The 20,784-nt window shown below is 43.9% G+C and overlaps 1 protein-coding gene across 5 annotated transcripts in view; it reads right to left on the bottom strand.

The window, feature by feature from the left end:
- ANO10 (anoctamin 10) overlaps window positions 1-20,784 on the bottom strand; it is a 109,507-nt gene that overhangs the window by 67,055 nt on the left and 21,668 nt on the right. For all 5 annotated transcript variants that reach the window (XM_036333140.1, XM_036333138.1, XM_036333136.1 and 2 more), the window contains exons 2-7: window positions 19,562-19,714; window positions 18,481-18,678; window positions 18,005-18,139; window positions 9,421-9,540; window positions 4,455-5,024; window positions 2,253-2,308 (exon numbers count right to left, since the gene is read on the bottom strand). In XM_036333140.1, the coding sequence (XP_036189033.1) occupies window positions 2,253-2,308; window positions 4,455-5,024; window positions 9,421-9,540; window positions 18,005-18,139; window positions 18,481-18,678; window positions 19,562-19,700 (1,218 nt within the window). In that variant the 5' untranslated portion in view covers window positions 19,701-19,714. The remainder of the gene's footprint in view (window positions 1-2,252; window positions 2,309-4,454; window positions 5,025-9,420; window positions 9,541-18,004; window positions 18,140-18,480; window positions 18,679-19,561; window positions 19,715-20,784) is intronic.

Here is a 20,784-nt window from a genome sequence, read left to right as displayed (position 1 = left end):
TGGCTCAGGTGGGTTCATTCCCCACTCACCCACTTAGAAGCTTGAAAATAGCCGATGAACCCAGAGGAACTGGTCGGGACCCCGCTCACAATGAGCTGCCAGGGGCCATCCTCTCCTCCCCTCCTTCCTGCAGGGCCCGCCATTGCCTTCCCCAAGGGGATTTGCCAGGATGGCCGGGCAGCACCAGCAAGAAGGACCCCCAACACCCACCACCACAAGTAGCCCAGCCTCGGAAGCCTCCTGTGCCCACGGACCTGAGACTCCTCACCGTCACCGGGCGACACCCAGGTAGATGAGTGGGGCCAGCAACAACCAGCCGAGTGTGGGAGGCATCTTTGTCTCCACAGGCCTGAGACGCCCTGCCCTGCTCAGACACAGTTCTGGGCTGGGGGTCCCACCATAACAAATGCCATTTCTTCAAGCAGTTCCCCTGCTCAAGAATCTGCAACCACACCCTGCACTGACGGGTTTCCTCTCTGCCTCCAGCCTCATGCTGGCTACTGCCCGCTTAGCAGCATCCCTCTCTGAGAGTACCACTGTGGGCACCTCATTAGTGAGCAAATAGGGAGTCACTGCAGAGAGTGAGCAGTAAGATCAATGCAGCCAGGAAGGGGTGGGGGCTAAGTCAGAGCAGAGGTGGAAAGCGAAAGCCTGGGAAAGTGGGAAATGCTCTCCCCGTAAGATTAAAAAGGAAGGGAGAGGCCTAGCGAACACAAGCAGAACCTAAAATGTGAGTCTTTCACAAGGCAGTCACCTGACAACGTTATCTGAAATGTCAGAGAACAATAAAGTCCCACAAATAACTGAATTCTTCAAGCCAAATGGAGCGTTTTACCTCTAAGGGCAAAGGCTCCATATTAAAATCAATTTGAATGATTTTTTTTAATGCATTACATGTTCCCCTGACTCTTACACAGAGAATAGAGAAGGTAACTTCCTTGCTGATTCAGCATCAATATTTTGAATATCAATTACTTCATGGGGCTAGGATGAGGCCTTCAGAGCCTTTTTGATATGCACAAATGTCCAAATTGCTAAACTGTTGAATTATTAGCACCTATTATGACAGGTTTTCTATTTCCAAGCCTGCTCTTGCCTCTATAAATTTACCTACTTCCAGAAACCTAAACATCTTCCCAATGGTAGTTTCTGCTCTTTTAAGGACTGAAAAACCAGATAAATAGGCTTCTCAAAATGATTTCTACAGCTAAACAAAGACTTTTTCTCAGTGGGGGCCTCGATCTCTCCCTCGTGGAGTCAAGTACATGAACTGTGCTAAATAGGTTACAGTTGCAAGTTCAGAGGACTCTGTGCACCTGTCTTGATTCTCAGTTATGGCACAGATGGCTGACACCGCCTCCTGGTAAGTGAGGGGCTTTCAAGCCGGCACATCTTTGTTATTTATAATGATGGTGGAAAGAGGCAGAATGTGTGAGCTTTTACACAACCTGCAAGCAAGTTACACAGTGCCTCTCTCCATCTCTCTCCTTCTGCCCGTCAGAACATGCTGGGAACCTCCTCAACTCTAAGCATTCTTCGCCAAAATTCATAAAAAAATAATTTAAGGTTCTATCACTAAATGAACTGTGTGTAACTGCAGGGATTGTTGAATAGTGAAGCATTCAAAGAAGTCACTGAAGAGAAGAGAAACAGAACTATAAAGTAAATAATTAGCTTTTTACATAAATAGAAATTAGCTATAAACAAATTTCTACATTTGAAGTCTTAAACCACATGCACATATATAAGACTACTAGCGGCATGATGCATGACATTTGTGCACTGGGGGGTGGTCCCTCAGCCCAGCCTGCTCCCTCTCACAGTCTGGGACCCCTTGGGGGATGTCCACCTGCTGGCTTAGGCCGGCTCCCCAGGAGGAGTCCTTAGCGCTGCTGCAGAGCCAGGAGAGGCTCCCACCACTGCCACTGTGCTCACCAGCCGTGAGTCCGGCTTCTGTCTGACCACCAGGGGGCAGCTCCTGCATTGAGCATCTGCCCCCTGGTGGTCAGTGTGCATCATAGCGACCAGTCATTCTGCCGTTTGGTCAATTTGCATATTAGGGTTTTATTCGATAGGATTGAACGTAGATATAAACACACCTATTAATCAATCCTTGTCTACTTGCTCAAAATACATTAACTATCTGATAGCTTGAAATTAGAAGCAAGTCTTCATATTTATATTCCTAAATATTAAATGGTATTCACTAATTTCATAATTAAAATGAATTTGTACATAAAAACTCTACTTACCACTAAAACTTTCAAAATTAGATGATTCTGGTAGGCAGACTCCAATCTGTGATTCTCTAAAACATCAAAAGGAGAGGTCATTTCTCTCAGATAAGATAGCAGCAGGGAGCACTGCAGTGAGGTGAGTGAGACTTGCACTGTGGGCAGGATGTCAACTACAGAACCTTAGTCAATAAATGCTCTAGGCCAGTGATGGCGAACCTTTTGAGCTCAACATGTCAGCATTTTGAAAAACCCTAACTTAACTCTGGTGCCGTGTCACATATAGAAATTTTTTGATATTTGCAACCATAGTAAAACAAAGATTTATATTTTTGATATTTATTGTATATATTTAAATGCCATTTAACAAAGAAAAATCAACCAAAAAAATGAGTTCGCGTGTCACCTCTGACATAGGTGTCATAGGTTCATGTGTCATAGGTTCGCCATCACTGCGCTAGGCTGTCAATCATGCCTACTGCTCACCACCAGGAGCATCCGACAAGGAAGAAACCAAGATTAAGACACATTTTGGGGGGTACCGCAGTATCACTGCAGTCTGAAATTATTTTTTAAGTCTTACTGCTACAAAGAAATGTGGGATGTGTTGGCAAATGATCCCATAGACAGCCACCCCGAGAAAGACACTGAATACTAGTAAGTGGTGATGGTGAAACTGATAGCAACCTCTAAACAGGGGTGGGGAACATCCGGCCCACGGGCCGTAGACAGCCCTCGAAATCATTTGGTCTGGCCCTGACAAGAAATTAGAGGTGAGCTAATTAAATGTTTGAGCAAATACAGCAGGCTAATTATTTTTAATATATTATTTTTTTATTTCAGAGAGGAAGGGAGAGGGAGAGAGAGATGGAAATATCGATGATGAGAGAGAATCATTGATCAGCTGCCTCCTGCATGCCCCCTACTGGGGATCGAGCTCACAACCCTGGCATGTGCCCTTGACCAGAATCGAACCTGGGACCCTTCAGTCCGCAGGCTGACGCTCTACCCATTGAGCCAAACCAGCTAGGGCCAGGCTAATTTTTAAGTTGATAATTTTGTATGGCCCTCAAATGATGTTATAAATATCCAAATGGCCCTTGGCAGAAAAAAAGTTCCTCGCTCCTGCCTAAAAAGAAGGGCAATAAAGAAAGTGTTTTCCAGTGTGTGGTCTGAAAGGCTTAGCTTAAAGGGAAACTCAGATTTCCATCCTCAGCAGAAGAGGAGACACAGTGCAGGTCCCGGAACCGCAGGACAGAAGAACAAAAGGAGGACTGCTGAGAAGTGCCACCGTGCACAGAGAGGCAGTGTTAGGCTGACTGGACTGGAAACCCAGCCCAGCCACTCAGCCACTGTCTGACGTGGGCGAGTCACACAACCTGCGGCACTCTGCCTCCTCGTCTACAAAACAGAGCTGACACCACCCTCCTCCCAGGGTCACCGTCAGGATTAGGCAGAAGACACAACCTTAGCCCAGGATCGGCGAAGAGCACTCACCAAATGGTAGCAGTTGCTGTGAAATGACTATCAAAAATAATTTAAAATATCTTTGTGATTAAGGCCTCGATTCTTCCTAGGGAATAATAACATGTTTGTGTGTTTGAGTGAGTAAGTAAATGAAAGACTGAATGGCCTATCAAAGCTGTTTTTAAACCGTAAGCAGGTTCCTCTTTCACCGCAGACACACATGAGCACCTCACTGAGTTCAATGGCAGCCCTCAGTGCCGGCACAACTAGACAACTGGTTTTCAGATACTTAGACAAAGTTCATTCGTCCAGAGTTTCAGGAAGATAATCCAATCTACTTTCCCCTTAGCATAAAACCCAGCAGCACAGTACTAGGAGCACAGGTTTAGAACAGAGAGGTGGGGATCGGCCTGGCTCTTCCATCTGCTGCCTGAACCCTGTGAAGTCTCAGTATCTTTACCCATAAAACGGTGAAACGTGTCTTTCACATGTCCTGAGGAGGTGAGAATGAGGCATGTGTCAAGTGCTTGGCAGGTACCTGGAATGGAGGAACTAGCACTCAATGAACGAGAGCTGTGATGACCGTGATCTGGAGGCCACCGGAGCTCCAGAGCCCAGGACTTCTCCTCACGACTCCCCAAGGAGCCCGGAGCAGCAGCCACCTGCGTTGCGAGGTCGCAGTTACCTGAACCCTATGGTGGAAGCGACACTGCTTACTGACGCATGAGATAGAAACGAAGCATCAAGCCTTACCCCACGAAGTTAAAAACTCGGCAGCGTATCGATAGAGGCGGTTCAGGATCTCAATCACGACGGCATAGATGATGCTGGGCACGTACAGCAGGACACTGGTCCACTCGGACCCGCTGTTCTCGTGGACACCCAAGGCCCAGGCCTCCAGGTCGAAGTAAATCATCATGATGTACAGAGAGAAGTAGAGGCAGAGGCACACGAACGGCAGCGAGACCAGGTAAACGCGCAGCTGCCGCTTGTAGCTGGGGTAGAGCGGCTCCTCCCTGCCCGTGACGGAGTTGACGCCCAGGACCCCGTGAAATCCGGGCCGGGGCTCCTCGAACTGCCTCTTCATGACCAGGGTCCCCCACCTGTAGGCCATGCCCGCGCAGCTTCGCTTCCACGCTTCCAGGATCACCGTGGACCAGACCAGGTTGAAGGAGGCGAAGAGCACGTATTTGTCATAGTCTTCCCACACGAACAAGTAGTAGGGCAGCCCAATGACCGCCATGGGGATTAAGGCAAAAGTAAAATACTCCAGAAACCCAAAGTAAAGGGCGATCGTTTCCCCAAAGTAGCCACGGATACCGTCTGTAATAAAAGGAAGGAAAAAAAAAAAGACCTTAATTATGGACTACCAAAGACTCTCTTTTCTTACCATTTCAACTAAGCTGATTCATTTCTTTAGCTACGTGGGGATCACTTAATACCATAATTTCCCAATCAGTGTGTGATGCTAAGCCCATCCTCCCCGCAGTACAAAGACCCCATTTATCTGTGTTGGATGCCTGACACTTCCCCCAGCTTAGGGCCCAGGCTCTGCCAGGCACCCTGCGTCTATTTCCTCTGTATTTCCTCATCTGATGGATGCCTTCTTCCCAAAGGAAAAAAATCACGGAGAGGTCTGTCCCAAATCTCCAAGGTCCTCCTTTAAATTCAGTCATGGCCAATAACACATTTTAACTCGCACTCCACTTTTAATTCATGCGCTCCACTTCTCTCCTACTTTAAAATTGTAGTTACAGATGTTCTTTCCAAAGATGACTCCCCATCCATTGTATCCTGTTCCCCCTGCCTGAAGATATAAATTTTCATCAATGTGTCATGGCAAGTCTTTCAATACATTAAAGAAAAATTAATCAAAAATGCAAAACGACACTCTACACACTGACTTCCAGAACGTTATCTACACCTTCATATAAGCACCAGGAAGAAGAAGGTCCAAGCAATATCACTGTTAATATTCCGTGAACTTGACACAAGCTATCTAATCCAAGAGAGGCCACAAACACTGCGTCCTTTGTCGGCCGCATCCACATGGGTGAGTGTGTGGACTGTACAAGCACCCTGCCCCGGGACCAGGGTGGGATGCCAGGCGTGGGGGAGGTCCAGCAGTTGAAGTTATTTCTTGCTTAATTACACATAAAATGTAATTTTCTTTCTTTTTTTTTTAATATTTTATTGATTTTTTTATAGAGAAGAAGGGAGAGGGATAGAGAGTTAGAAACATCGATGAGAGAGTTCAATCAGCTGCCTCCTGCACTTCCCCCACTGGAGATGTGCCTGCAACCAAGGTACATGCCCTTGACCGGAATCGAACCTGGGACCTTTCAGTCTGCAGGCCGACGCTCTATCCACTGAGCCAAACCGGTTCGGCATAAATGTAATTTTCTTAAGGTAATGTGCCAGATCAGTATATGGTTGCGGGTTAGAATAAACTGTGATTAGCTATTTTCTCCTATCCTTATTTTTTTCTCACTAACCCAGGTGGCATTGATCGCCACCTAAATGCCAAAATTTATAAACAGTGGGTATGTGAGGTTGCCTCAAATCTGAATCAGGTTGAAGAATATCTAAGCAATGTAAAAAAAAAAAAAAAGGTGTTCATGGTCCTGGGCTCCAAATCAGATGATCATCCTCTTTTGATCTCAAGGGGAAGTTCAATATCTGCCTGTGCCCCAGCTACAGTCACCAGTCCCAGCACCCCCAGAGGCCTCAGACCCACCACCACAGCCATGCTCAGCCTTCACCGTCAACTCCTTTTCTCCCTGTAATTTCTAAAAAGTAGCTAATAAATACTTCACTACCAAGTCCTACAAGCAATATTTAAATTTATCGCCACCTAAATGCCAAAATTTTAAAAATGTTATAGTGTAACATAAAATGACTACTGTGTCACTTGGAACTATCAAAATTAAAACTATTCCTTTCAAAGGCTACAAAAAAATTTATTCAGAATACAATTTCAAAATGTAATCTTAAAAACAATTTTTGTTCAGTTATAATATTGTAATAGTTGTTTTCAGAATGGAAATCAAAAAGGAAATCATTTTAGAGTGATTCCCTTAAATAAAATCAAAAGAGAAATATCCTTTAAGGAAAAACTGATAGTAATACTTATGGTAAAACCTACCAGCTTAAATATAATTCTTATACTTAAAAAAATATCTAAGCCCCAAAATTCAGACATCCATATTGATATGTTTATTTATACAAAGTATGTTTAACACACACCAAATAAATTCACGGTTATTTTTATCACTGTACTCAGAGAAAATGGATAGACAACCGTATATATACCATGATACTTATAAACCTACCTCAAAAGATAGTAGGCCCACAAGTCGGCACCTAAGAATGAGCACAACTTGACTAACTCCAAATGATTAGCTCTAAAGCAGGGGTTCTCAACCTTCCTAATGCCACGACCCTTTAATACAGTTCCTCATGCTGTGGTGACCCCCAACCATAAAATTATTTTCGTTGCTACTTCATAACTGTAATTTTGCTACTGTTACGAATCGTAATGTAAATATCTGATATGCAGGATGTATTTTCATTGTTACAAATTGAACATAATTAAAGCACAGTGATTAATCACAAAAACAATATGTAATTATATATTCAATATGTGTTTTTTGATGATCTTAGGCAACCCCTGTGAAAGGGTCGTTCAACCCCCAACGGGGTCGCGGCCCGCAGGTTGAGAACCGCTGCTCTAAAGAAACAGAAATTTTCAAATACAAATATTCACAAACTAAATTCTCATAGAACCTGTTCCACTCCAACTCTGACATGCACTCATGAAGGACAGTGAACTGCCTGTGTTATTGGTGAAATTGAGAGAAAGCCTGTAATTCAGTCCATCTAATATCATCCTATCTAATAAAAGAGAAACATGGTAATTGGCGTACGACCGCTACCCTTCCCATTGGCTAATCAGTGAGATATGAAAATTAACTGCCAGCCAAGAAGGCGGCCGGCAGCCAGGCAGCTTGAAACTAACATGAGGCTTGCTTGCTTCAGTGACAGAGGACTCCAATGTTCCCTGCCTGCCTTGCCGGCCTCTGAGCCTGCAGTTTAAGAAACATTGTAATGAATATAGAAGCTAAACAAAACCCCAGAAACCTGCTTTCAGCCAGCTGGGATCTCAGAGCTGGAGTTGATACAGAGTTTCGATTATAGAACCGAAACAAACCAGATACCTGCTTTCAGGAGCGGAGGCCTAAGAGCTGGAGCCTCAGAGCTAAAGGTGGCCCAGAATAAAAAGAAAAAAAAGAAAAAAGGAGCAGTTGGAAGCTTCAGTCCCAGCCTGAAAACAGCCCTCAGCCCCTCACCCAGACTGGCCAGGCACCCCAGTGGGGACCCCCACCCTGAAGGGTGTGTGACCAGCTGCAAACAGCCATCATCCCCTCATCCAGGCTGGCCAGGCACCCCAGTGGGGACCCCCACCCTGATCCAGGACACCCTTCAGGGCAAACCAGCCAGCCCCCACCCACGCACCAGGCCTCTATTCTATATAGTAAAAGGGTAATATGCCTCCCAGCACTGGGATCAGCGTGACAGGGGGCAGCGCCCAAACCCCCTGATCACCCTGAGGCTCTGTGTGTGACAGGGGGCGGGGCCACAACCTCCCTATCTGCCCTGCTCTGTTCCTGACAGGGGAAGGCGCCCCAACCCCCTGATCAGCCCTGCTCTGTGCCTGATACGGGGGAGCTCCCCAACCCCCTGATCACCCTGCGGCTCTGTGTGTGACAGAGTGCGGCGCCCCAACACCCCACCCCACGGGCCCTGCTCTGTGTATGACGGGGTAGAGCCATATCCTCCCCATCAACCCTACCCTGAGTGTGACAGTGGCGGCGCCCCAACCCCCTGATCGGCCCTGCTCTGTGGGTGATTGAGGGTGGCGCCCCAACCCCCCCCCAACGGGCCCTGCTCTGTGTGTGATGGGGTAGAACCATAACCTCCCCATCGGCCCTGCCCTGAGTGTGACAGTGGTGGCGCCCCAACCCCCTGATCGGCCCTGCTCTGTGGGTGATAGAGGGCGGCGCCCCAACCCCCTGATCTACCCTACTCTGTGTGTGACAGGGGACGGTGCCCCAACTCCCCTATCGGCCCTACTCTGTGACTGACAGGAGGGAGCTCCTCAACCCCCTGATGGGCCCTGCTCTGTGCGTGACAGGGGGTGGCGCCGCAACCTCCCCATCGACCCTGCCTTGAGTGTGACAGGGGGCAGTGCCCCAACCCCCCAATTGGCCCTACCCTGAGCGTGACTGAGGGTGGCATCGCAACCTCCCGATCTGCCCTGCTCTGTGCATGACAGGGGGCGGCGCCCCAACTCCCCAATCAGCCCTGCTCTGAGCCCGACCAGGGGCTGCACCTAGGGATTGGGCCTGCCCTCTGCCACCCGGGAGCAGGCCTAAGCCAGCAGGTCGTTATCTCCCGAGGGGTCCCAGACTGCGAGAGGGCACAGGCCGGGCTGAGGGACTCCCCTCCCCCCCGAGTGCACAAATTTTTGTGCACTGGGCCTCTAGTATCAGAAATAAATAAACAGGTCATTAACCCCTCCTACTGCCCTGCCCCCTGTTGTCCAGCATGCAGCTGGTGAGCCCTGCCTGGTGAGCCCCGGGGGGACGACACCACTGCTGAAGCCCGACTTTTCACTGGTAGGTCTTCCTCTCTCTACGGGGACGGCGTTGACACATACCTATGGGCTGATACTTTAAACTGAACCCAGTATACCAGGAGTCCTCCAGCTTCTTCAGGGCTTCATTGTCATGCAGTGGAAACACCTGAATCACGATGCCAGACGTGAGCAGTCTTCTCACTGCAGAGGGAAATGTGCCAAACAACATAAAATGAATTTGCGATCACTCATGATACTCTCCATGTGGTGCTACGAAGCCACTAGAGCAGGGGTGGGCAAACTTTTTGACTCGAGGGCTACAATGGGTTTTTAAACTGGACCGGAGGGCCGGAACAAAAGCATGGATGGAGTGTTTGTGTGAACTAATATAAATTCAAAGTAAACATCATTACATAAAAGGGTACGGTCTTTTATTTCAATAGTTTTATTCATTTCAAATGGGCCGGATCTGGCCCATGGGCCGTAGTTTGCCCACGGCTGCACTAGAGTCAGTGAGGAGTGCTCCACAGCGAGCAAGTGCACCCACCTCCTCCAAAGGTGCATTCTCCTTTCGTTCTTCGGAATGGCACTATCTTTACTATTTCCTTTGACTATGAAAGCAATACAAGTCGATGTAAAATTTTAAACCATACAAAATGTACAAATCAGAATTTGAGAGGCCCAGTTATTCTCTCCCTCCCCCCCCCAAAATAACCACTGTAAATAGCAATTTAGTGTATAACCAAATTTCAAAGTATATATATATATATATATACACATATATACATATGTACATATATGTATATGTACATTTACATATAGATATATATAAATGAGATTATTCTATACACATTGTTCTGTAATCTTTTCTCATGTAGTAATCCTATATAATAAAACCCTAATATGCAAATTGACTGAACAGCAGAATGACCGGCCGCTATGACACACACTGACCACCAGGGGGCAGATGCTCAACGCAGGAGCCGGGCTCACAGCTGAAGAGCCTCTTCCGCCTCCACTGAAGGTGGGCGGTAAGGAGCAAAGGGTCCCGGACTGCAAGAGGGTACAGGCCAGGCTGAGGAACCGCCCCAAGTGCATGAATTTCATGTATCGGGCCTCTAGTATGTATATGAATCTGCCAGAGCCAACATAAGTAGAACATGAAGTGTCCTTTTTAACAGTTGCATAATATTCCCTTGTATGAAATGCTATAATTTAATTCTCTACTGAAAAATATGTTTCCTTTTTTTGCTATCCTATATAATAAAAGGCTAATATGCAAATCGACTGAATGGAGGAACTACCTGTCTCTATGACGCGAACTACCACCAGGGGGCAGACGCTCAATGCAGGAGCTGCCGCCTGGTGGTCAGTGCACTCCCCCAAGGGGAGCACCACTCAGCCAGAAGCTGGGCCCACGACTGGCGAGCACAGGGGAGGTAGCGGGAGCCTCTCCCGCCTCCATGGCTATCAGACATCACCCAAGGGCTCCCGGACTGCGAGAGGGCGCAGGCTGGGCTGAGGGACTCCCCTGCCAAGTGCATGAATTTCATACACCCGGCCTCTAGTTATAAATAATGTTAAAACTCTTGTACATATACCTTTCTCCACCTGTCTACTATTTCCTTATTGGATATACTTAAAAGTAGAATTGTTAGGTCCAGAGGTATATGTATTTAGATTTGGACACATATAAAACTGCCCCTAGAAAATGTTACCAATCTATCCTCCCATTATGGTGATAGTAAGAGAATGGTTTAGTTCCTTTCATTCTTGATACTGAGTATTTTCAATCCTTTCCATCTTTTCTAATCTGATAACAAAGGCTTACATTCACAAACAGTGAATATCAAAATCAAGTCAAATACTTTCTACTGTCAGCAGTCATTTTGGCGAGTATGATTTTAATACTCATGCACATACCTAAAAGAGACAAACTAATTTAGCCAAAGACCATATCTCCTAGTAACAATAAATGAAAACGGGGCACTCTCCTGTCCATAGTAACTTAGAGTGACTGGCTGGTTGGTCTTTAAGAGGAAGTGTATGCAGGACACATGGAGAACTCGAATGCAATGCCTTGTGTCACACTTGGGGAGATGAGCACTTTCCACACAAGCTCCTAGTACTGCCTCCTGCTAAAGATTATGGCCGCTCAGTGGATGGAATCAGCATCAAGCGAAATAAGTCAGAGAAAGACGAGTACCACATGATCTCACTCATACGTGGAATCCATTTAATGATCAAAATAAAATGTTGAACAAAATAGATCCAGAGACATAGAAGCATGGAACAGACTGTAGAATCTCAGAGGGAAAGCAGGGATGGGTGGGAGGAGATCAACCAAAGAACTTGTATGCATATATGCATAACCCATGGACACAGAAAATAATAGGGTGGTGGAGGCCTGGGGCAGGGGGTGGGAACAGACTATATTAGGGGTCAATGGGAGGAAAAAGAGGACATATGTAATACTTTCAACAATAAAGATTAAAAAAAAAAAAAGAATGCTTTGCTGTTTTCATCCATTGATAAGCTTAGAGCTCTTTAAGGTTTATGAGCTGAACACTTATCTCCTACCTACCTAGTCCCCAAAGATAGGTGAGGAGAACATCAGTCAACAAGTCTCTCAGTAAGGAACAGCAAATAAATGTCTGCAGCATGAAAAACAAAGCACGATTTCTTAGAAATAAAAGGAAGGATAGCCGAAACCGGTTTGGCTCAGTGGATAGAGCGTCGGCCTGCGGACTGAAAGGTCCTAGGTTCGATTCCGGTCAAGGGCATGTACCTGGGTTGCGGGCACATCCCCAGTAGGAGATGTGCAGGAGGCGGCTGATCGATGTCTCTCTCTCATCGATGTTTCTAACTCTCTATCTCTCTCCCTTCCTCTCTGTAAAAAATCAATAAAATATATTTTTTTTAAAAAAAAAAAGGAAGGATAAAAATTAAAATGAGATATCTGATACTAAAAAGTCTGGGTCTAAAAAAGTCTTAATACAGTATATGGTTCTTCATACAATTATTTCTCATGTAAGCTATAGAGAAGAACAGTTTTTAAAAGGTAGAGTTGTAATGAAGTCCTCCTCAGTGATTGGAAAGGTATAAGCTTTAAGTTCAATGAGCCTTTGGTGCTCTCCAACCCACCTTTAAGTATTTTTATTCTAAAGTGTTTCTGTGGACTTTTTTCTTAGCTAATATTAGTGCAAGTCGATCACCCACAACTGTTCTGATTCTTCTCTTGTTCTTGGGGACGCACAACTATAGCATATTCATTCTTCCTGTTATTATCTTTTTCAGTTATTACATCAAATTTTTTTTAACTTTGAACTGATCTACAGCATCTAAATTATTATTTTATTATTTCTAAGTTGTGAGTTTTTTTTAAATGACTCCGTTCTACTGTAGAAGACTTTCCAGCCAGGCATAAAAACCAGCTTGATGCTTCTAAAAATAGGACTGTGAAGAGAATATAAAGCCACAGCTCCTAAATTATTGGGCTTCTCTTCACCATCAACGCCAAAAACATGGTTCAGGTTTCAGCTTCTAAAAATAGAGGGTTTTTAAAAAAAATCCTTCAACCTTCTGATGTCAGCTAAGAACGTAATTAACATGAGCCTTACCTTCAAAGGAAAATATGATGCTCTTCGGGCCTATTTATAGAAAGGAACAACTTAAACCAGGATTCCTTCCTTCAAGAGGGCTGAAGGATCCGTTGTCAAGCACTAGGGTTAGTCCTGTTTCAGCCATTTAACAATTAGCTAAACAACCCAAAATCTAATGGAAGAGGGAGTATAAGTAACCTGGCTGACAACTGAACCCTCTAAATCAGCAGTTCTCAACCTGTGGGTCGCGACCCCTTTGGCGGTCGAGCGACCCTTTCACAGGGGTCACCTAAGACCATCCTGCATATCAGATATTTACATGACGATTCATAACAGTAGCAACATTACAGTTATGAAGTAGCAACAAAAATAATTTTATGGTTGGGTCACAACATGAGGAACTGTATTTAAAGGGCCAGAAGGTTGAGAACCACTGCTCTAAATTAAAGAATGCAATAACAATACTAACAGTACTGCTTTTGCCTTTGGCTAATGTGATGTGCTTAGTTAAAAAATAAAAACAAAAATCTCTCACTTCTTACTGTGTCTCTGGGCAACAGGGAGGGGCAGGTCGTGCTGCCTCGAATCAGCCTCAGCAAAGGGGTGATGAGCACACAGAGTCCCGACAGGGAGAGAAGGCCCGCAGCAGCCTTTGCATGTGAAGATGGGGCCCTCTGCACCCCTGCAGTTTTTGCAGCTGCTGCTGTGCCCCTGCACCCCCTCCCAGGCCCCACCTGACTCTAGCATTCTGGTGTGAGAGCCCACTTTTGTTTTAGTAAGGAAAAACTGCTTCTTGAGGATACTTGTGTTTTCAAAATACATTCTTATATTCCTGTATTATTTTCACTGCAAATATGTATATAGCGAAACACAGTGCATGTATACACATGTATGTGTGTGCTTATATATACAGGTGTCCCCAAAAATGAACACATACTTTGAATAATTATTAATTCCAATGGGTTAAATCTGAAAAGGAAAAAAACATAAATTGAGCTATCAGCTGTTAATTGTGAATACATCTTTGGGGGACAACCTGTAAATACTGATATACATGCTATACCCAGCAAAATCATAAAATATATAAAAAGCCCTTTCCGTGACGACTAGGACAACCAAACGACGGCACCTCTTGGTCCCTCCCCCACGGCCCACAGGCTCTGATGGCAGCAAGGAGGGGAGCAGGCGGGGCAGTGAGTAGCGGCAGGCTACCGCACGCAATTTCGTGCGCTGGGCCTCTAGTACATATATAAATATATCAATAGCTTAATCTTCTTACGTACATGCCTGCTACGTGATACTTGAAATCTACTCTAATATTCTTATAAGGACAATTAATAATTTTAAAGACAGATTATACCTGACACTCTAATCTACCCATTTGCATATAGAAGATATTCAGAGGAAATTACCATAATGCTCTAAAAGAATAACAACATAATAAAAGGCCTAATATGAGACATGCCATGTGCCATCAATCATCAGACAGACATTTTAAGACAGAGCTTTAACCTAAGTAACATCCCTGAAGATACCGTTAACACATAAGACATTTTTGGCTCCTTTAACTCCACTTTCTAAAGAAAATCTGTCACTCGGTTATTTGCATGACTGTTAACTATGAGGGATCAACGGGAGGAGGCAGAGTCTGAGAGTACGAAGAGATCTTAGCTCACACAGCAAATGAGATGAGATGCCCACCAAGACAAACACTGACAACTAAGACACACAGCGCACTCCCAGGTCCCGCAGTGCTGGCTGTGTGATGGGTGAGGGAGAGCCCTGAGCGTGCAGCTCACAGCACTACCTCCTGCCTCCAAATCATGTCTACAGTGACACATGGTGCCATCTACTTAATGAAAGCTTTCTATCACAACACAACATTACGGCAAGCAAAATTATCATCACTGCATTTAAAAATCAAAATCAAATTAAGCCTAAGGCAAATGAGAATGTTTCTCATGGAAGCCTTGGCCAGCTCTCAAAGCATCATGGGGGTCACACCGAACAGGGTACAAGTCCTCCCCTCAGCTTCAGAGAGGAGGCTACCCCAAGGGGACCAGCTCCCTCAAAACTCAAAGGTGAAAATAAGCTTTTCCACTTATCTCTCTGGATTAAACTTATTGAAAATCTAGGGCTTTAAATTACTCTAAATTTTATTACTTGGACTCTGAAAATAGTTCACAGTTTGTAATTATGCATTTCTTCTTCAACAGAAATTATGATTATAAAGTTAAAATGGTGCAAAATTCATGATGGCATATTAGAGATTATATTGTCAAAGACATAAAGATCTACACTAATAAAAGAGAAACATGGTAATTGGCGTACGACCGCTACCCTTTTCATTGGCTAATCAGCAAGATATGCAAATTAACTGTCAGCCAAGATGGCGGCCGGCAGCCAGGCAGCTTGAAACTAACATGAGGCTTGCTTGCCTCAGTGACGGAGGATCGTTGGACGTTCCCCGCCTGCGGCTGCAGGCCTCTGAGCGGGCAGTTTAAGAAACATTGTAACAAATACCGCTGGACTTCAGCCAGCAGATTCGCAACATTGTAAGCAAAGGCCAGAAACCTACTTCCAGCCGGAGGCCTAAGAGCTGGAGCCAAGCCTCAAGGTAAAGCTGGCCCAGAATAAAAAAGAAAAAAAAAGAAAAAAAGGAGCGGTTGGGAACTTCAGTCACTCCCAGCCTGAAAACAGCCCTCAGCCCCTCACCCAGGCTGGCCAGGCACCCCAGTGGGGATCCCCACCCTGATCCAGGACACCCTTCAGGGCAAACCAGCCGGCCCCACCCATGCACCAGGCCTCTACCCTATATAGTAAAAGGGTAATATGCCTCCCAGCACCGGGATCAGCGTGACAGGGGGCAGCGCCCAAACCCCCTGATCACCCTGCGGCTCCGTGTGTGACAGGGGGCAGCGCCCCAACTCCCCAATCGGCCCTGCTCTGAGCCCGACCAGGGGCTGCACCTAGGGATTGGGCCTGCCCTCTGCCACCCGGGAGCAGGCCTAAGCCAGCAGGTTGTTATCTCCCGAGGGGTCCCAGACTGCGAGAGGGCACAGGCCAGGCTGAGGGACCCCCCTCCCCCCCCCCGCCGAGTGCACAAATTTTTGTGCACCGGGCCTCTAGTAGAGAATAATACAGAACTTTAAAATACAGACTTGGCAACTTAATATTATTCTTATCTCAGGTGGTATAAAAGTTTTTCAAATGACCATGATTTAAATGATTTTATTGTTTTTATATTTACTATAAAAAAAGAGCCCTGACCCATTTGGCTCAGTGGATGGAGCGTCGGCCTGAGGACTGAAGGGTCCCAGGTTCGATTCCGGTCAAGGGCATGTACCTTGGTTGCGGGCACATCCCTGGTGGGGGGTGTGCAGGAGGCAGCTGATTGATGTTTCTCTCTCATCGATGTGTCTAACTCTCTATCCCTCTCCCTTCCTCTCTGTAAAAAAATCAATAAAAAAATATATATATATAAAAAAAAAAGAAATAGAGGAAGTGAGGGAGGGGGGCAGGGAGGAAGGGGAAGGGAAGGCCCTTGTTTACAAAAGCCTCATCTTTCCTGCAAGAAAGTTTTTACCTAAAGATGAGAACAGAGCAAATACAACCAAAGAACTCTTCACGGATGAAGAAAATTTTTCTGAAATCATGCTAATCTCTCATCTCTCTATTAAAAGAACACAGGTCTAACAAAAACGACCACAAAATAATCAATATCAAGACATATGCAGACACCTGGAAATGTAGACAATCAAGAATGATGAGGACCAACATTCAAATTTCCTGAGAGCTCCTAAAAGCCACTCAGGTCAACAAGGAGAGTGAGGAAAAGCAGCACGACGCATGTTAACAGCATTACTCAGACAGGAAGACGACAAAATCCAGTTCACATGCAAGTCAGGCAATAAAGAACCAAGACACATTCTTCTCAAGTTCACATAATGAGAAAGAGAGAGAGAGACTTAAGAGATATGCCAACCAAACACAACAAGTGATCTATGATTGGATCATGCTTTGACAAACCAGCTCTAAAATATAGGGTGTCCCCCCAAAATATAGGGTGTCCCCCCAAAATATAGGGTGTCCCCCCAAAAATGCATACACACACATTGAATAAAGGCAGTGCCTTTATACTTATTCAATGTGTATGTATACATCTTGGGAGGACACCCTGCATATTTGGTGACAACTGAGAAAATTTAAATACGGACTGCTTCTTGGGCATCTATCCTCCTGGGTGAAGACTGAAAGGTAGTGTTAAATGTATTGATGCTTTAATAATACTTTAGTAATAATAAAACAGCATTAAAGTCTAGAAAGTATATTAAACTTTCTAGCCAGACTAGGGGACACAGAAGCTCACATGTTTAAAGTGTATTTGAGGCAGCAAAAATGCTCTGGGGCTTTGCCACTATCTGGGTTTGAGGCAAACGGAATTACGCGTTGTAGTCAACACTTGCATTCTGCGAACCAGCATCTCATTCAAATGGAATTACCTAATGTCAGCTTTCATTCAGGTCTTGTCACCTTGTGATTCTTCCTAACCTTTCTGTGTTTGCTTGTGCTCATACCAGGGAGATGAGAGGAGGTGGAGAGAGAGCTCCAGGAAAAGACCAGGTGTCCGTTTTCATTCCTCCACAGCATTTCATTATAGGACAGTGCTTGGGCATAAAGGAAACTTTGCTCATTTTAACAGTAATATGTCCAGGTATTCACACTCAGCTTTACGCTAACTGAATGCTGTGAGACCTTGATAATAAGAAATACAAACCATGTAGAACAAATATATTGATCGAAAACGTGCAATATAATATATTAACCAATGTCACCCCAATAAATTCAATTAAAAATATAATAAAAATAATAATACATGCAACATAATGAATCTGTAAAGGCAAAAGATACGTTCATGAAAAAATAAGTGATTGTAAAGTTGTGTACGTTTCTCAGTAAGAGGGAAAGAAATAAAGCTCCTGTAATGTGTTATTTATGTCTGTGAAGAAAAAGCAATTGCATTAGAACATGTATTCATGAAGCTGGTTGAGACAATCACTTACATAAAGATTTTCCTGGATATAGCTTTGCCTGGGGATAACCAGGGATCATTTTTTCATCTCTGGCTCTAAGATTTTCAAGTTCATGTTTGATAATGAATTGGCGTTCTGCCATTGTGAGAAAATCATCATTGTTATCTAAAATAAAACAAAAATTTCCAGTTATTTTCTCAGTAATAGCCAAAATAAAGTTAATAGTATTCAAATAACCTGGGGTTGTGGAAATAATGATACAAACAATAAATAACTAGCATAAGGAGTAAGCAAAATAGGAAAGTGGTAAATTTAACAAAATATAAAGCTCCTCATATTGCTTTTGCTTTACAATGGCAGTGTTGAACAATTGTGATTTGTATGACCCGCACAGTCTCAAATATTTCTATATGCCCTTCGCTAAAAAAGTTTGCTGACCCCTGATCTATTCATCAAAAACTTCTCTTTGATAAATTAATTCTGATAGAAACCGTCCCGGGACTCACCATCAAATCCTTTAAAGTTGTGTCGGGTTCCATAGGTGAAGGCTCTCATGGTGTTATCATTGCACTCCTTTACCAATCCCACTGCTTCTGCCCCCAGTAACAATCTGATATTGGAGGCACCAACAAGATATAAGTTCTGGTTTTCCACTGTTTCTTTCTCATATTTATTTAACAACGGTCTGAACAACAGCTGGGCACCTTTGAAAACAAAAGGTGGGCACAATCTTAGAAAGAGACAAACATAACAGTTTCAAAGATGAAAATTTTCTAAATAAATATTATGTCTCTAGTTTAGTAGAAAGAAAATAAATTATATTAACAATTTAAATCCATTTTCCAAATAAATAGGAAATATAAGTAAGTTGGAGATGGCAGGTTCTTTATAGCTTTTTGAAATAACAGTCAAAGCTGGAAAATGCAATATGTGGCTTGCAGTTATTCAAACTAGAAATAAATATGAGACAAGAATTCAATATTTATTAGTTCTATGCATAAATTTGCACTAACTATAAAGGATAAGGATATAGTTTCTAATATAAAAATAACAGGTCAAAATTTAAGAAAATTAATTTGAAATAAAATATCCCAGTAAAAATGCCTCAAATGTTACACAATTACATTGAACTATAACAGATTGTGTGACTGATTCCCAATAGGTACATCAATAATTTCCAATGATTTTTCCCATAAATGTCTACATTTGATTAAGTTTAATGATAGTTGTCTTCAGTAGGTTTCCAAATGTTAAGAGTAGATATTAAGCCCAGTCAACGTGGCTCAGTGGTTGAGCATCAACCCATTAACCAGGAGGTCATAGTTCAATTCCTGGTCAGGGCGCATGCCCGGGTTGCAGGTTTGGGTCCCCAGTGTGGGGCGTGAAGGAGGCAGCTGATCAATGATTCTCTCTCATCATTGAGTTTCTCTCTCCCTCTCTCCCTCTCCCTTCCTCTCTGAGATAATAAAGACCAAAGAAACAGACATTAATTTTAGAAATATATCTATAAAAAACTATAAAACACACTTGAAAAAAATTTTTAGTCACTGAGCATGAGTAAGTCTGAGTAATATTTCTTTTACTCACCTCCATCTTTCTTCCTCATGGTAATTCTGTTTTTCAGCCATTCCTTGGTTTCATCTTTGACATCCTGAGCAAGCTCTATGACTACCAAAGGCGTGAAGGAACTCTCGAAAGTATCCAGAGCTGATAAGGTCACTTTCATCTTTGACAAACTTGCTGAAAATTAAAATAAAATAAAAGGCACACGTGAGATATAATGGGAAAGAGAAACATATAAATTGTATCTGCATTTTCTCTTAGTTACACCTAATTCTGACTTATAAGATAAAGCAAAATGTCTCATGATCCAGACAGGTTATATGACCGGCTTAACCAATGGTTCAAGCACACATGTGAGCCGGCCCCTCTACAAAGATGAGGTAACACCATCCATTTCCGTAAGCAACTCAGAATACAATAGGGAAGACATTCCGGTAACAGAAAAGTAACAGTATAAAATGTGCTCTCACACAAGAGGAGTTAGAAACTATTTACAAAGGACGCGACAGCAGAGCAGGACTTAGAAGAATGAATAGGAGTTTGCCATACAGACAATGGAAGGCATTCTAAGTAGAGAAAGCTGTATTACCCTACAAAATAATAATGGAAAATAGTCCACCAGTGTGGCTCAGTGGTTGAGCACTAACCTATGCACCAAGAGATCACCGGTTCAATTCCCAGTCAGGACACATGCCCAGGTTGTGGGCTGGGTGCTGCAAGAGGCAGCTGATCGATGTTTCTCTCTATCCCTCTCCCTTCCTCTCTAAAAAAATCAATAAAAATAATTTTTTAAAAGTTCATTCATTCAATAAATATTTTTAACAGAAAATAAAATAATAAAAACTAGCCACAAGCTCAGAGAAGGTGCATTATCTATGTGAAGGGTGGAGGGAGGATGGGAATGAGCTGGTAACTAACAAGGGCCCATGATTACAAAGGAACTGGGCTTTGTCCAATATATGCTGGGTGTCACTCATTTGTTATGAGAAGGGAACTGACACAGTCCAATTTCATGTTGTGGTATAGAGTTGATCTCCCAGCATCAGCTTTCTCTGTTACCTTTACCTCTGTTACCAAGCTTGAAAAATAAGAGTCAACTGGAGACCCACAAATGCTATTAGTCACTAAGGCCTATCGGCCTCTCTGTAGAATATTTCTCATATGAATCTCTCTGACCCAGTGATTCTCAGGGGGCGATCTTCAGACTTTAGACTTACTTATTCTAACTCTGAACGTGGTGTAAGTTT

Source organism: Myotis myotis, unplaced genomic scaffold, assembly GCF_014108235.1.
Source record: "Myotis myotis isolate mMyoMyo1 unplaced genomic scaffold, mMyoMyo1.p scaffold_m19_p_13, whole genome shotgun sequence".
Taxonomy (NCBI): domain Eukaryota; kingdom Metazoa; phylum Chordata; class Mammalia; order Chiroptera; family Vespertilionidae; genus Myotis; species Myotis myotis.
This window is presented reverse-complemented; position numbering and strand designations above follow the sequence as displayed.